Below are 15606 nucleotides of genomic sequence, written 5' to 3' on the forward strand. Positions count from 1 at the left end.
TTCTTAATACAAATTTAATTAAAAAAAATAATTGTAGTTTTACTGATAGTTGCCCTTATAGAAATTGTTAACAACAATAATAATAATATATACTAATAATTATCAATTGGGCTTATAGTAATTTTATAAGGAGTTGTAATATTCAAATGTGCGCAATAAAATACAATATAATATTAAAAATTCTATAAATGGAAAAAGATAAAATATGATATACGTAGGTAACTTTTTTATACTATGGGCGCCTATACCAAATATGGCTTTTTGCGCTCACAGCAAAGTAAGCATAAGTTGTTGAATTTTCAGTATAAATACCCATGCCGAGATAGTCTTTTAACACAGACACTCTAAACAAAATCTCTTAAACTCTGATAGTAATTCTGTAGATCCAATCTGAAATTTAGATTGGAGTCATTTCAGGGACAGCATATTCTTAATAGTTAGAGGTATGTTTAAATACAAATTCTTTGTCTGCACAGCATATTAATTGTTTTGTTCACACTGTTATCTTCTTCGTTTCATGATAATAATCATCTATTAGCTCGTATCATTGTTCTGTCTAATCCATCTCCATAGAGAATTGTCAGATAAACCTGTCACGGTCAGTTTTGTACATGTTTAGACATAAGCATCCCTGAAATACGATTCGATTCGTGTCCATTTTCTTCAATATAATTAATTATATGTCGTCTTTAATTTCACCTTTTTAGTTTATTTTATACTGATACATGTGGAGGTTTGTTTACATCTAAGTATAAATATGCAGTAAATTTGAAGTTCTTATAATTTGTTTCAGACATCTGGTGGCAAGGAAAACGAACTTGTGCAAAATGCCGCAGCATAATTCCTTCCAACAGGACAAGCCAACCACGTATTAATTCAACGCTCGCGGTGGCCATTCGCATGGTTAAAATGTCTAACCAGAATCCTACTACTGGAGGCCAACCTAAAGTTTACCAGGCTGTACAGAAGCAGGATAGGCCTGACCAGGCATACACCACAGAGGGAGCCAAGAAAGAGGGAATGGCTGATGCAGCAAGTGGAAAGATATTTGTTACTGTCCCTCAGGATCATTTTGGACCTAACCTAGCTGAACATGACCCAGAAAATAGTCGGGGTGTTGTTGGTGATACCTGGGAAGATAGATTTCAATGCCGGCAAAGGGGTGCCCACTTCCCACATGTCCCTGGTATCCTCGGACAGTCGGAGCACGGCGCACAATCTGTAGTCCTGTCCGGTGGATGCCAAGATGACGAGGACCATGGAGAATGGTTCCTCTATACCGGAAGGTACCTATTTAATATTGAATAAATTACTGCACATTTATTACTCTAATTTCTTACTTAATATGCTCGCAATTTGTCTAAAAAGTGTAATTATTTCACGCAGCGGTGGTAGAGACCTTAGAGGAAATAAGCGAACTAATAAAGGTCAATCATTTGATCAAAAGATCGAGAAACTAAACGAGGTTCTACGCATCAGTTGCCGGAAAGGGTATCCAGCTGTAATAGTTATAAGGTAACAAGCTTTTCTCTTTCATCAAGCCCTCATCCTAACCATCTTTTCTTTCTGATATCAATTTTTCTTTTTCTTTTTCGTTATTAATAGATGCTACAAGGTAAAAAGGTTTTCATATCAATTAAGTGGGTGAGATATGATGGGATTTACAGAATAGAAAAATGCTGGAGAAAAGTTGGGCTCCGGGTATCAAATTGTTCATGTTACTAAATCCAAGAATTATTTCTTACTCTCATACTTTTATAAACATACTAAACTTCTGTGGTATTGTTAATATTGCACTAGGGTTTCAAATTCTGCAGGTACTTATTTGTTAGGTGTGACAACAGTCCTGCCCCATGGACAAGGTTTTCACGAGCCAGAGTTTATTTTGCCTCATCTGCTGTAAAGTAGTGACTCTTCCATTAACAACACCTTGGAAGGTGCATTTGCCGGCAAGAGTCGTACAAGGGAGAGAAGCATAAGTGGACGGGCACTTCGGACTCAAAAAGTTGTCATGAAGTGTCCTTGCCCAACTGACATCTCTGAGTTGGTCAAGAATCCTCGGGTACGTATATATACAAGATTACATGATTTAGCTATTTATTTAGTTGTGTTTACATTTAAAAAGAAAAAAGACAGTTTTGTCGCTTAATTACATGAGGTTAACATTATGATGAACTGTGATAGGTAAACCTTGAATTAAAGGATGTGGTCCAGTTGCTTACAACTAAGATTGAAGATAAAGAAGAAAATTGTCTTCAAGAATATTTGTGAAACAGAAGACTAGCTCGAAGTAAGATCCTGATTCTATCACCGCATAATGCGAATAGTGAAAGAAAATATGGATGAACATGAAAGATAAAAGATGGTGATCCACAGGATGCTATAATGAAAGAAAATATGTATGATCATTAAAGTTAAAAGATGGTGATCCACAGGATGCTATAGTGAAAGAAAATATGTATGATCATTAAAGATAAAAGACGGTGATCCACAATATTGAAAGAAAACATGGATGAACATTAAAGATAAAAGATGGTGATCCACAGGATATTCAATAGTGAAAGAAAATATGGATGAACATCGAAGGAGGAAGATAATCTCTGCTTGGTCATTGTCTTAGAATCACGGATAGTGTTCTAATACACCATATAGGTATGAGAAGTTGCTCGCTACAACAATATAGGCATTAGACGCTAAATGCATATTATATTTATAAGCATTAAACTTCACCAAGGAAATATGCAGTCCTTTAACCTGATACGTGAGAGTAGAATTATATACCATGATTCTGCATTCCTTTCATCAACCAACGGAGGCAAAAGAACATACAATCAGGGTATAACACAACAGCTTGATCAAAAAATTCAAAAGAGGGCTGGTTTTGCCAACATATGGGCAGCCAAATTACTACTTCTAGAAATACAAGAAAAAGACACCGTCACAAAAAGACTAGAAAGGTGACGAATGTCGTTAAAGATAGCTTCCATATTTGCTGGAGGATTGAGGAGACCTGAAGCCATATGGATTATGTCTTTTGCATCCCTACAAAAGAGACCTTATCAAGATTAATCTAAGAACCAAAAGCATAGCTTCCTGGAGAGCCAACTTCGACAACAGAAGGGCACAAGGCATGAAAGAACTTTCTATGGTACGAAGACAACACTCCATCATCCCAACTTGATGCTATAATGCTCCATAAGAACCAGATTTGGGATAGATGCATCGAAATGGACTTAAAATGCTTGCTCATTAGATTGATACGCTGCTATCCCTTAAACCTTGTTCATTATGCTGTTGCTTCTAAAATTCGATCTCTCAAGCTTAGAGCGGCAGGAAGGATTCCCCGAGGACTTTTCTTCTTCTTCCATTTTTTTTTTCCTTTTGAGAATATTTCCTGAGGACTTATTGCTAATGGATGTATATCTAACATGTATAAGATTTTGATAGTGTTTTGAATTTTGAGCTCCTTATAGTGACTTACACTACAAGAATTTGGAAATTTCAGAAATATTATATTTGGAGTTCCTTCATGAATTTCTTTCAATTACAAAGGTTGTTCTATATTATTCAAAGACTTGTTTGAGGGTTTGGTTGATTTTGTTTAAGAAATTTAATGGGAATTATAGTAAGTAAAAAATTTATAAATGTTTGTTCTTCTACGAATTTAAATTAAAAATTAAGCTTTTAAGAAATCAGATATAAATTTTTTTAATATATTTTAATAGATTAATAAAAAATTATATATATTATCTTTGTAAGATTTCAAGTGTTTAATTCAAAATGATCTTATAATTCAACAGATAAACATTCAATCTTTAAAAATTTAGATTAAATTCTTTTCTCTTTTTTAAACCTCTCAAAAATTCTAAACCTTCTTTAAGCTTTAGGCTACCACTAAGGGTAGCCCTTCTTTTTTTATTTCCGTCTTTTTGGCCTTTTTTTCTCTTTATCCCTCTTTTCTTTATATTTATATTTATATTTTATGTTTGTATTTTTCCAATAATAAGATCGGCATATATAATCACCAATTATGATGTGTTCTTTTTATCTTTTTTGTACGAAAATTTATAAATCTTCATTTAGTAGAGTCTTAATTACTTTGATGGTGTTAAATTCTTTTTTTTTTCGAGAGTGAGAATTAAAAAAAATTTATCTTAATTTTTACTCAATCAAATTCATTTAAAAATATTTTTAGAGTTGATCTGTAGTCTTACAAAGTTACGAATACAAGTTGGCGATTAATAGGAGAAATTCTCTTTTCTATTATATACAATTCTTAATCATTGTTGTTAATTTTCTATCTTTTATCATCAAGATATACTATTTATCCCATTGAATAAAATATTCATATTCTTTAAAAAAAGAGTTAAATTAACTTTTAATTAAATCTCAACTATTAATGTTGTATGAAATAGTTAAATCTCTCAGGAAAAAAAAAGACCTTTCATGTTTAATCAAAACATGAGAGATCCGCCTGTAATAACAAGTGATCTATTATCCTCAACAATTTATTCCAACTCTTGTCTACTGATATATGAGAATTTGTGTAGAGAAAGGGAATGGGTATGCAGCAACTGGAAGGATATTGGAGACGAGAAAGGCAACTTTATATGTAAACTAATGGAATACAGATGGGTCAGGCTATAGTAAACCAGGTCCATAGGAGGAATAGAAAGAGTTCTTCTAGACCATGCAGGCAACTTTATAATCTGGCCTTGGCCTAGACTGACCCTCAATTTAACATTCCTCAAGTGCCTAATTAAAGCCCAAAAATGCTCTAATTGGCTTTAGATATATATGCACTTCTTTTCAATTGGAAACCACCCAAAGCTGTTAATAATTTATCAGCCATCCTCTTGTTTTTTGTTTCCCTTCACTTTACTGCCGACCGAAAGTGAAAAAGTAAATATATAAATATTAACACCTGCAAAGATGGGAAACGGGAGTTGAATAATATATGAAAAAGTTACTGAAAGATTCAGTGTCTGAACTTTAATTGTAAATCATTGAGTTGGATATGAACATCAATGATGTAACCATGCAGTTAATTTCAGACTACTCAAATTCATTAATTATATTCCCTCTCTTAATATTTTTCTTTAAAAATACGGATTAAATTTAAACTATTTTGAGTGGTCCTACACTAATTACTACCCAAATGATGATATTTTATTTTGTTATTATTAAAGATAAGTAATCATATCATCCCAAAATTTACCTGCACCAAAAGCCAAAAGAAGAAAAGGGTAATCTTCATGGATTAAATTAAGCCACTGATTCTACACAAGTCAGAAAAATAATGTCAAATAACTTGATTTCCTCGGATCGTTCTTGCTCGAGCTAAAGAGAAAAACTGTCTGCCTAGCTATAAATTCAATAAACATAACACAGTAGGTGGATATCTTTTTAGCCGTAGAAAAGGTAAATATGTAATCATGGAATTAGATGAACGTTAGGAGATTATAATTAGGTTTTATATTGAGTATAAAAATAATGATTCTTATAGCATATAATTCAAAAGAGTTGATGGACCTACTTATTTCCCTTTTCTTTTGTTGGTGCTGGTGAGAGAGATACTTTCTAACTTCAATATTATGAACAAGACGTACTATTATGGTGCCAATATATATTCTTCCATATCATTACTCACATGTACTACAATAACACTTAATTTTAAACACTTCTAATTAACGAAATAATTAAAACCCTCATATTCTATCATCACACAGAGATGATGTTTCATTATTTCTACATTTATTAGGAAAATATTCTATATTGACCAATTTTTGGAAGCCCCAAACATAGAAAAATGCATAAAAAAATGTCTTTCCCTATCTTTGATCTTGAATTTATTTTGTAGTGTATTTGTTATAATAATTTCTTTTCTTATATTATATATATATATATATATATATATATATATATATATATAATATTTTCCAATACATGTACACAGAAAAAGGCCGGGGAAACAAACATCTCATGGATCTTTGTACAAACTTGCTTATAAGAAGCAATGCCATGGATGACTAATGGAAGGCAAGCACGCATCAGTCTCTCTTTAGCCTTTCTTAAATACATACTATAATGTTATGAATCATATAATTTACTGATTCATATTATAATAACAATTTCATGGAATCTAATAAGAAATTCTTTGTAATAAACAAATGCTTGGAATATTAGATACATATTATTTTATTTTGTTTTGTTTTCTTAAATTGACCTTTCATTACTTTCTTTTCTTTTCTTCTATCTTATATTATTCTTATAGAATACCAACAATAGTACCAAACTCAACTATTCATGTTAGCTGAAAAGCTAAAAAATGCAAACTTCATAGATTTTGTAGTCAAGATTGATTTACTGATTTTGATTTCTCCTTTTTTAGTTATGTTGATCATGAGAAAGAAAAAAATGTAACTGTGTTTATATTACGATATAATTGAATTAAAATTTTTAAAGTAATATTTTCATCATTTTTAAAAATTATATCCCCGAACACTTTAAATTAAGTCTAGATGTATATATATTATTACTATAATTTAAGTATGTTGTAAAACGATTTAGTTTTAGTTTATATATGCATTAATTATGTGTTTAAATTTTCTCACTAATTTTTTTGAAAAAATAAATCATGGAGACTAGAAAAAGAAAATGTTGGTATACATTTAATTATAGAATCATTATCGCCCAAAGCGTGGGATTTTGTGACTATTTTACCTATTAAGTGAAGTGAAGACAGGTAAAAGACGATATGAAAAATCAGGAATGGAATTATCACCTTTGTATTTGTAGTTAGCATCATTCCCAGGAGGACTTGAGCAGAATCCTCATCATTGCAAAAGGCAGGAATAAAAGCTTTGTTGATTGGTGGCTGGCCACAGACAGAGCACCATCATGAGCAACCCCAATCCCACACCATTCAAGACCACCCAGCGTACTACAAACCAATGTACATTTAACGGCAAAGATCATACAATCCTCACTCTTACATGAGTTCAAATCCTACCAACTTTAAGGAATTTTCTTAAAGTATTAGGTAGATGTAAAATTCAGAATTACTTCTATTACCATCTCTTACGGACGATTCTATATTGTTTTCCCTCCCTGAAAATATGTACTAACTATATTTCTGCCAAGACTAACTATTTTACTGCCATGATATTATTAATTGATATCACTTATTTTTGTGGGTATGTTTATTAATGATACTTACTTAAGAATTTCTTAAGCTACAACATGTTGAGGTGAGAAGTAGAATCGAGATCTCATATATAGCAATACCCATCACCCCAATATTAGAAGGACTGTTTTGATTTAATTCTACAATTAAAGATGGGCCACATGACATTTTTGATCGAATTATCAGCAATTAGAAAGAAAAAAAAAAGTGATCACCATAAGATTAAATGAGAAGATCATTAACCATGGGTGAATACTGAAAATCAATGTAATTATTACCTATTGTTATTATTCATTTTGAGATGGTATATGATAGAGAGAATGTAGCTATCATAAAGGATATGAGAAGAGACAGATTTCTTGTTGCCTCATAATAGCAGAGCCATTAATAAAATTACTGTCTAAAGTGTAAACAGAGAATATTATATATATATACACAGAGGAGGGCCACAACAATGAATACTACCAATCCATTTCAACATCATGTCTCACATCTTCCATTGATAGGCTTCGAATTCAAAAACAATCAAAACTTGTATAAGTGGAAAGGAAGGGAAAAAAAAAAAAAGTAAAGAAAAGATACATGATAAAAAGAAAAGGTTAATCATGGGAGAGCCTTGAAAGTGTGAAGATTCTTGTAGAAAGAAAGTCATGTCCCTGTATTAATCATTATACCTCCTTCCCTTTTAACAAGAACATGAGTGGAGTGAACAATAAATCCATACCATACGAGTAAGAATTGCTTTCCTTTCTAGTTGGTAAGCTGTCAGCTTTGCCGACAGTATCCTGTTTCTCTCCACCAAACTGAGTATCAAAGATAGGCACATATCAGCAGTGTACTCAAATCTATTACCCACTGTGCTCAATTAGTAAAATATAGGGACTCAACTCATGACTTTCGCATTTTACATTCATTTACTTTTCCCACCCATTTGGTTTTTTCTTAAACTAGAGACTTAAAGATAACTTCTATATTACACCCGATTAATGTAATTTCTTCTTTCCCACTGCCATGAATATGAAAAGTAAATCTATTCCCATGCATATGAAAGAGAGGAAGATGTGGTCCACAATTTTTAACCTGCTTTCCGGTGTCGCATATGATCGAGGAAATTATGGGAAAACTAAAGTCTACTCGGATTGCCACCTAAAAGTTGCAATCGTAAAGTGAGTTAGTATTCCAAAACTAGTGCATTGTCTTGGCACCACAAGAAAGTGATATAACTACCAACTAAAGTCCCCCATAAGCCATTCTGGCCTGCACTCTGTATTCCCATCTCTTTTCTCTGTCACTTTGTACTATCTTGATTAAAATGCATAACACTGATCATGGGTTTTGAAGAATTACCCGCTAGTGACGGCATTTCAGGGATTTCACTGTGTGACCATGTCACCCTCTTCTATATGTTGCGTCACGAATAGAGCTGTGAGCCTGTTTAAGTCCTTTGGCTATATTGGAGATTTGGACTCGTCAGTAGACATGAGAAAAAAACAACAGGGAGCGCATATAAACATCAGATACTGGTGAAAGTGAATTTAAATGTAGCGTCACAAATGACTTGTTAAGTGACAAAAACATTCCGGCATGCTGTGTTGTAGTCAACAATATTTGCTGAAATGCAGTACCTATAAAAAATCAGTTCAAGTTTGTTGCAATATCCCTTTCAGCCATTCTGTGCCTTCCCATGCCGACAGCCCTCCTTGCTTCTCCTTTGCTCAAGACTTTTTTAGCAATCATGCTGACCCTAACTGATTGCCCTACAAAAACATATATTTCAACCTCTACATCAAAAGTTTAGAAAAGGGTCCAGGCCTGAAAGCAGAAGTGTCACGAGAATTAGAATGTTTAGAAAACAAGTTACTAAAGACGATGAGATGATATAAGCTCAAGGAAACAATAATAAACAAATAGATAAAGAGGAAGAGAAGTGATAGGAAAGAAGACCCATCTTGTAACCAAATTTCTTTTAAAAAAAATAAATTTGGGGAAGGTACATTAGTCCTCGCTTTTCTTTGACTATGACAAGAAAAGTACTGATATAGACATCCACTCCTCATGAAAGGGCTCTACACTTTCATAAACGGACAATTCAGGTGATATGGCATAGTTACATCAGTGAGTAGTGCTGCTTTGGGAACAAAGATTCACCACTCAGTTCTTCCAAGGTTGACCCATGAGTTCGTCCAAGGGCTAATGCTGGCTCACCATCCACCCGTTACAACTGGCTCGAGCAAAACATATCCTGCGGCAAATATTTTTTTCAGAATTTCAAGCCAGCAAATTTTTTTTGTCTCCATATAATTGTGGCCACTCCTATGCAAAATCCATAAAAAAAACGGGAAATCTACAACATTAGATAATTCAGTTCATTCCACAATTGTCATTACGTTATTGTGTTTAAACTGACAACCTGAGGGCAAAAGTTCCCGTCTAATTGGTCAGTCAAATTGTACCAAACAAATCCTGAGGCTCCAACATTAATTTGCCAGTAGCCAAAGGTGAACTTCTTAAGAAATTGCGGAGAGAGGAACGAATGCAGCTATAATTCTTTCTAAAAGTGAAAAAGCAACAGTACAGCAAGAAGGCTCAGCTTCTTTAGCTCAGAATATTTAAACTGAACCTTTTGGCAGCAAATCATTTTCAGAAATCTGAAGTGGCAATGATGAGATGGAAAGGCCAGACAGGCATTCATTTTAACCATAGTCATGTGTGAAACTGTAAGTTGAGAATTTTCAGATATTTCCAAGGAAGCGGTGGATACGGGTGTGTCCCTGGCCAATCCTCATAAACTCAAGACATTGCTTAACTTCCAAAATTTCAATTAATCTGATCTATAACATAATACAGAACCCCACACGCTTACTAATCTATTGCGAACTCATGGAATTTAGCATCCTGTACTGTTGCTAAACCACTGTGATCACAATCAGCGGAGCAATATATATAAAAAGAAACACACAGAACATTAGAGATGCTCTTCTTAATCTGGTTTACGGCCTCATCAAGGCGCATGTAATGAGTACGACATGCATCAAGGATGTATATAAAATGTCATTGGTTGAACAATATAAATGCCTCTTTAGAAAGTGTAAGCATGCTAAAATGTACAAAACTAAGGAAGACTTCGGGTTGTAAACCAAGAATTGGCAGTCTGAAATGGTTTCAAATTTATCAAGGAATTTAACTGCAAGTTATATTACAATTCATGTTAGGAGGAGCAGTAATTTGGCCTACCAATTGCAAAATTAAGAAAGTAGCACTTTTGTATGCAACTAAAGTCCACAGAGTGTTTCACTTTTGTATTAAAAGATAGTTAAAGTATCTTTCAGAACCCACTATAATTGAAGTTTTCTTTCAGCGAAAATTAGTTCAGATGCAGTGCTGCCACACTGAGATGAATCCCTACCTTTTAGAGGAGACACATTTCGTTTACTTTAATCAGTTTTATCATTACCTTCCTCGTTGCTTTTGTGCTGTTCCTCTTCCTCGTAAATTTCTATATTTACTGTTTCTTCACATTAATAACATAAAAAATAAAAATAAAATAGAAAAGAGTCATCAATACTTAATCAGATAAAACCATTCATGCAAAATTTATCAGCGAGGAAGCATCAGTTTCATACAAGGGAATTCACATTGCTAAAGATAATAATATACTGCCTTGTCTGATGGTGAACACATCCAACCAACCTCATTTTTCAAGCATACAGTTTTCTATTATAAAAGTGCTCTTAATCAAGTTGTTTGTCCTGCAGACCATATTGGACCACAAAAATCTATTCTGTAACTAAATCTGTTTCGAGACACCAATTCCAATGTTAGTTCTGTGAGAAAGTTGCATAAAATGGAAAAGAGTAATTATTAGTCCAAATCTGAATCCCATAGTATGTAGAATACGAGTTAACAGGTCACTCCTAAATTCAAAATACATAAGCTCTTCTTTGTCTAGCAGATGACCTACACGCCACAGGAGAAGCAACATATTCCAGAAGCAAAATCAATTTTTACAGTTACAGCAACCAGAACTAATGTAAATAATTTTCGCAAATGAGGAGTTCATTGGGCAAGGCCTTCATACCAAAAAATCATAATGCAACATTACATTCACAAGCTATTTTCATTTTATAAGCAGGGAGAAAGAAGATTTTCGAACCATTGACTATTTACAAACAAAACAATCCAAAATCATGCCTGGGAAGAGATGAAAGATTCATTTAGCATACAGCTATGCAGTGTAGTGATACATTGTCTGATTTCCTCCCAATATATTTTGCGCTGACCAGACCTCTCACATTCTTCAACTAGAAGTGAAAACAAAAAATGATATAGCAAAAAGAATTCAATAAATGCTACCGTTCAAAATTCTACAGGAGTTAAAAAAAGAAAAACATTACACTGATGGTGTATCAGTAAAGACCTCGTTGAGCATGTCATCCTCACAGCCTGCCATTCGGAACAGCTCTCCATCTTTCTCTTCTTCATTCAAGAAATCTCGTCTTTCAAGCTTGGAGTGAGCTGCAACGAATATCATCTTTTGAGCTCTTTCAAGGCCTATCCTTGAGTGTCTATGCATACACATCCATTCCATGGAAGACCAATTGCACTTGAACCCGCAAGAGGTCGCTTGAAGAAAGATAAGCCTGACTGCAACCTTGCCTAATGTTTTATACTCACTAAGGCAAGTTTCCCACACTAATCTGCTGCCCTGAGGATTTGCTATTTTCATCTTTCCAGTCAAGGGGTCCCTCTGTTTAACCTGAACAGCCTGAGCATACAGAGGATCTAGTCCTTCTGTTCTCCATTTCATAAGCTCCATTAAGGCAACGTGAGCTTCTTCTCTGGAAACCAGACGGGTTATAAGCTTGTCCACATCCTTCTCCTGCTCATGTGTCAAGCACTTGAATGGAGGAAGGTACTTTCCACTAGTGTCCCTCATCAAGTAAAGAGGATCAAGTATAAATGCAGCGGACCATGCTGGGTGGTAGTTCTTTTTGAATCTCTTTTCTACAATTTTCTCAACGTGTCCATCAACAATGTTGAATCTAGCAGACCAATCTTTCACTTTTGCTTTCAAGTCCTCCCAAAGAGGGAGGCACTGTCCGATCAATGGCCGCTCCACCTCAATTTCATGAGCAATCCCTCTGATAAGCTTCATTAGTGAATAAACTGCCTCCAACTGATTCCAAAACCCCTCACCTTGTATCATCCCAGAGACTTCCTTTGCAAGAGAATCCTCCATGCTCATCGCCTTATAGGACTCATCACAAACAACCATATGCAGCACACGGGCACAGCTCAATATATCCTCCAACATCAAATAAACAGGCAAAAAGTCCTTTCTGCACTCACATTTACTTGAAGGTGCTCGAAGCAACCTATTATACTCAAGCTCCTGCAGTCTATACTTTTGGAAGCTACTCCTAACTTGAGATTTATTATTTACAAAATTGGCAAGTTTCAAGCAATTCTCAGTAGCAGTCTTGAAAATTGAAAGCTCCTTGCAGAAATCATTGATCAAACTAAGTAACCCCTGAACCTGACATGAAAGGTTCACCATCCATTGATATTGAATCTCCAAATTTCTCAATGCTTTAGCCTTATACTTATCTGCAATAATTCCTACACATCTCTGCAAAGCACTACTCCCACATAAGCTCATTACTGCCTCCCACATAATCTCCTCTGCATACTTTGACGACACTGATCCTCCGGTTAAAACTGCTTTTTGATACAAACTAGTCCTATTAGGGAGATTAATGCTAAACTTAACCAAGTTCTCTTCTCCATTACAACAATTCTTGGTCTTCCATCCATTACAAGCAACTTGAAAGAACATCGCATCTCTAGTTCTAGTTTCGACCTCGGTTTTTGCCTCAAGAAATCTATTTTCCAGTCTAGAACCAGACAAGTCCTTCCTGGACAAAGGAGGCAACCCTACTTGATGAAGGAAAGATCGAAACTTTGGGTGTTCAAGACTTGAAAATGAGACAGATCCACAAGTTTCATAGAACCAGTCAGCCAATAATTCCAGAGCAGAATCAATCTGGTCCTTATTTAATGAAGGACCAGGTGAAGCTTTTGGACTCTTAAGCTTCTTGATGCTATTTTCCAACATTGCTAATGCGTCCAAATCATCTTTTCCACCAGACAACATCAAATGCTGATGATGCTGTTGCTGTTGACTTAGCAACCCAGAATTAGAGTAACCCAGTTCATTACAAAAACGAGTTGACTCAACTATAGCTAATGAATTTAGAGGAGTAGCGGTACTAGTAGCCATGTGAGAGCTCCGTTTTCGAAGATGATTATGGTGTGAAGTTGGAGAAGGCAAAGATGATATAGGCAAAGGAGATGAAACTATAGAGTTGGGTCTTAAAACAGAGTTAAAATTTGGACATGTGCCTCTTTTAAGATGCTCTGAGGCAGTTCTTGATGGATTTGAAGCTGAAAAAACGGCATCGCACAAAGAACATCTAAGTTTAACTGCTTTGGGAATATTTGTGTCTGTGTTTCTTATAAGAATTGGCTCTAAATGAGCCCAGTACCATGCTCCTTTGCCCTTTACAGCCTTGGTCCGAATCGTGATCAATCCTTCATATCGCTTGTTAACGGCTTTAGCTGCTGTATCTTCAAGTATAGAAGAAGAAGGGTCGGTAGGAGTTGAACTTGTGGAAGCCATTAGAGAATTATAATAATAATAAGAAGAAGAAGTAAGCAAAGGGCTGCTTGTGTTGTTGTAGTTAATGTGGAATTTTCAGTGCATGCAGTATCAGCTGTTTCCATAATCCATGAGATTACAAAACGGTATCGTTTTCGATGTTTTTAAACTTGGGTGCATTTATAGTGAACAGGTGCGGAGGGTGGCCGGAATCTCATGGTGGAGAAGAGGTGGTTGGTTAGAGAGAGGGAGTGGGAGAGGTGTATCTGCAGGATTGTGTAGTTGCTGATGATGGGAAAAACTGAAAGAAATGGACACATAACAGTTGAATATATGTATGTATCTGTTGTATGAACTGTCGACTATTGATTTTATGTGGGTGCCTGTTATTTTCTTTTTTTCCTTTTTTTCCCCTTGTTATTGGTTTTGTTTCTGATGACTCCCTGTCTCTGCTCTCAATCTCAACAAATTCCGACGGATGAGACCACTCCTTTTCAAGAAAAAGAGAATGGGATGTCGGCCAGTTTATGAAACTGAAATGTTGATATCATTTTTTCAAAAAAAAACAATTTGTGTAATTTCATAGAAGACTTTTCAAATTTAATTGCAGCTTCACATATTCGAAAAAAATTCTAAAGCAAAATTTATTATTGAGGTTTTAAATTTCTTACTTTTATTCTATTAAATTCTTAAGTTTTTTATTTTAGTATATTAAGCTTTTATATTTTTATTTCTGCTTGAATTTAATCTTTTATATATATTTTATAAAAAAAGTATTTATTTTATTAAAATCTTATTTTTAATAATTTTAATAAAATAAAATAAAATTTAAAAGCTTAATAATATATTTTACTTAATTCTAAACTGACAAAGCTCATTAAAACACCATATAGTATAGGGGATGAAAGACTTAGAAGAGGTGACTACTTCCAATTGACTCTGCAGTAGCTAAAATAGGTTAGGTTAAAGTTGAATCGAAATTCCATAAACTGTTTCACGAAAAAAAAGAATTACATAAACTGAAAGAGGATCCCAAGCTTTTTTTTTTTTTTTTTTCTCTTTGGTTTTCTTTTATTATATTCTGCAGAGTCCCTATCTCTGAATTCCTCCAAGAAAGAAAGAACATATTCCATATAGTTCCAAAGGGTTGTCTTTGGATCCTTAGTAATTTGATGATTACATGTTAATGATTCACTTAAACATATCTTTTTTCATTTTAATAATTCCATTCTATGATAATACCCAGAATTATCAGAACCAGCGATCCCATGAATTTCACACGAAAACGTCAGAATTACACAAACTTGGCAGGTATATTAGATGCAAAAAGAAAAGGGAAAAACTAAAAGTCAAATAAAGTATACTGGTTTAGACATGAAGAGGTGACATTTCAACCTAAAGCAGAATTGGTCTTGTCTAAGTCCTAGCTATTAGAGGTTTATTTATTTCTAATTTCTTAATTAGGGCCTACTTCTGTCATTTCCTTAGGAAAGATAAGTTAACGTTGCATTTGATGTTTTAGATGGATGCAACAATTGAGATTCAGGTCTCAGTTCTTAATTAATATAGGCGACACAAATTCTTAATTTTGTAGCTAAAGATTCCTTGCATGTCAAGTTTTATAATAATAACAATTACTACTATTAATAATTAAATTATCAATACAAAAATAATCAGTTGTTTTTATCATGGTTATATATACAATATTTATATACGCTATCTTTGGCGACCAATTAATTATTTGAGTCTAGAAAACTTTGCC

At 34.1% G+C, this 15606-nt stretch overlaps 2 protein-coding genes and 1 long non-coding RNA gene across 7 annotated transcripts; 1 reads left to right on the forward strand and 2 right to left on the reverse strand.

Moving 5' to 3' along the window:
* The first annotated feature begins 334 nt into the window (after positions 1-334).
* LOC8266035 (E3 ubiquitin-protein ligase ORTHRUS 2) lies at positions 335-3513 on the forward strand. Of its 4 annotated transcripts, none has more exons than XR_007215409.1 (6): positions 335-443; positions 794-1286; positions 1387-1515; positions 1606-1701; positions 1801-2062; positions 2185-3513. XR_007215409.1 is itself a non-coding variant. In XM_015722234.3 (5 exons), exons 2-4 carry the CDS (start codon positions 901-903, stop codon positions 1646-1648), a joined length of 558 nt encoding a protein of 185 aa, XP_015577720.1. In that variant the 5' UTR covers positions 335-443; positions 794-900; the 3' UTR covers positions 1649-2062; positions 2185-3513. The 4 variants fall into 4 exon arrangements, 2 of the variants coding, with proteins under 2 accessions (XP_015577720.1, XP_015577714.1); XR_007215410.1 differs by having other exon boundaries at positions 1818-2062; XM_015722234.3 differs by having other exon boundaries at positions 1606-2062.
* A 4074-nt stretch (positions 3514-7587) lies between these two features.
* On the reverse strand, positions 7588-10318 carry LOC125369951. 2 transcript variants are annotated; one of them, XR_007215669.1, is made up of 3 exons: positions 9335-10318; positions 8534-8943; positions 7588-7989 (listed from the first exon to the last, which is right to left on the reverse strand). It is a non-coding gene; the product is annotated as an uncharacterized LOC125369951 (long non-coding RNA). The 2 variants fall into 2 exon arrangements; XR_007215668.1 differs by having other exon boundaries at positions 8534-10318.
* Positions 10319-11374: 1056 nt separating this feature from the next.
* LOC8266034 lies at positions 11375-14450 on the reverse strand. The gene is made up of 2 exons (XM_002510867.3): positions 11604-14450; positions 11375-11487 (listed from the first exon to the last, which is right to left on the reverse strand). Exons 1-2 carry the CDS (start codon positions 13863-13865, stop codon positions 11401-11403), a joined length of 2349 nt encoding a protein of 782 aa, XP_002510913.3. The 5' UTR covers positions 13866-14450; the 3' UTR covers positions 11375-11400.
* Between the last annotated feature and the right edge of the window lie 1156 nt (positions 14451-15606).

This window comes from Ricinus communis, chromosome 4 (genome assembly GCF_019578655.1).
Source record: "Ricinus communis isolate WT05 ecotype wild-type chromosome 4, ASM1957865v1, whole genome shotgun sequence".
Classification (NCBI taxonomy): domain Eukaryota; kingdom Viridiplantae; phylum Streptophyta; class Magnoliopsida; order Malpighiales; family Euphorbiaceae; genus Ricinus; species Ricinus communis.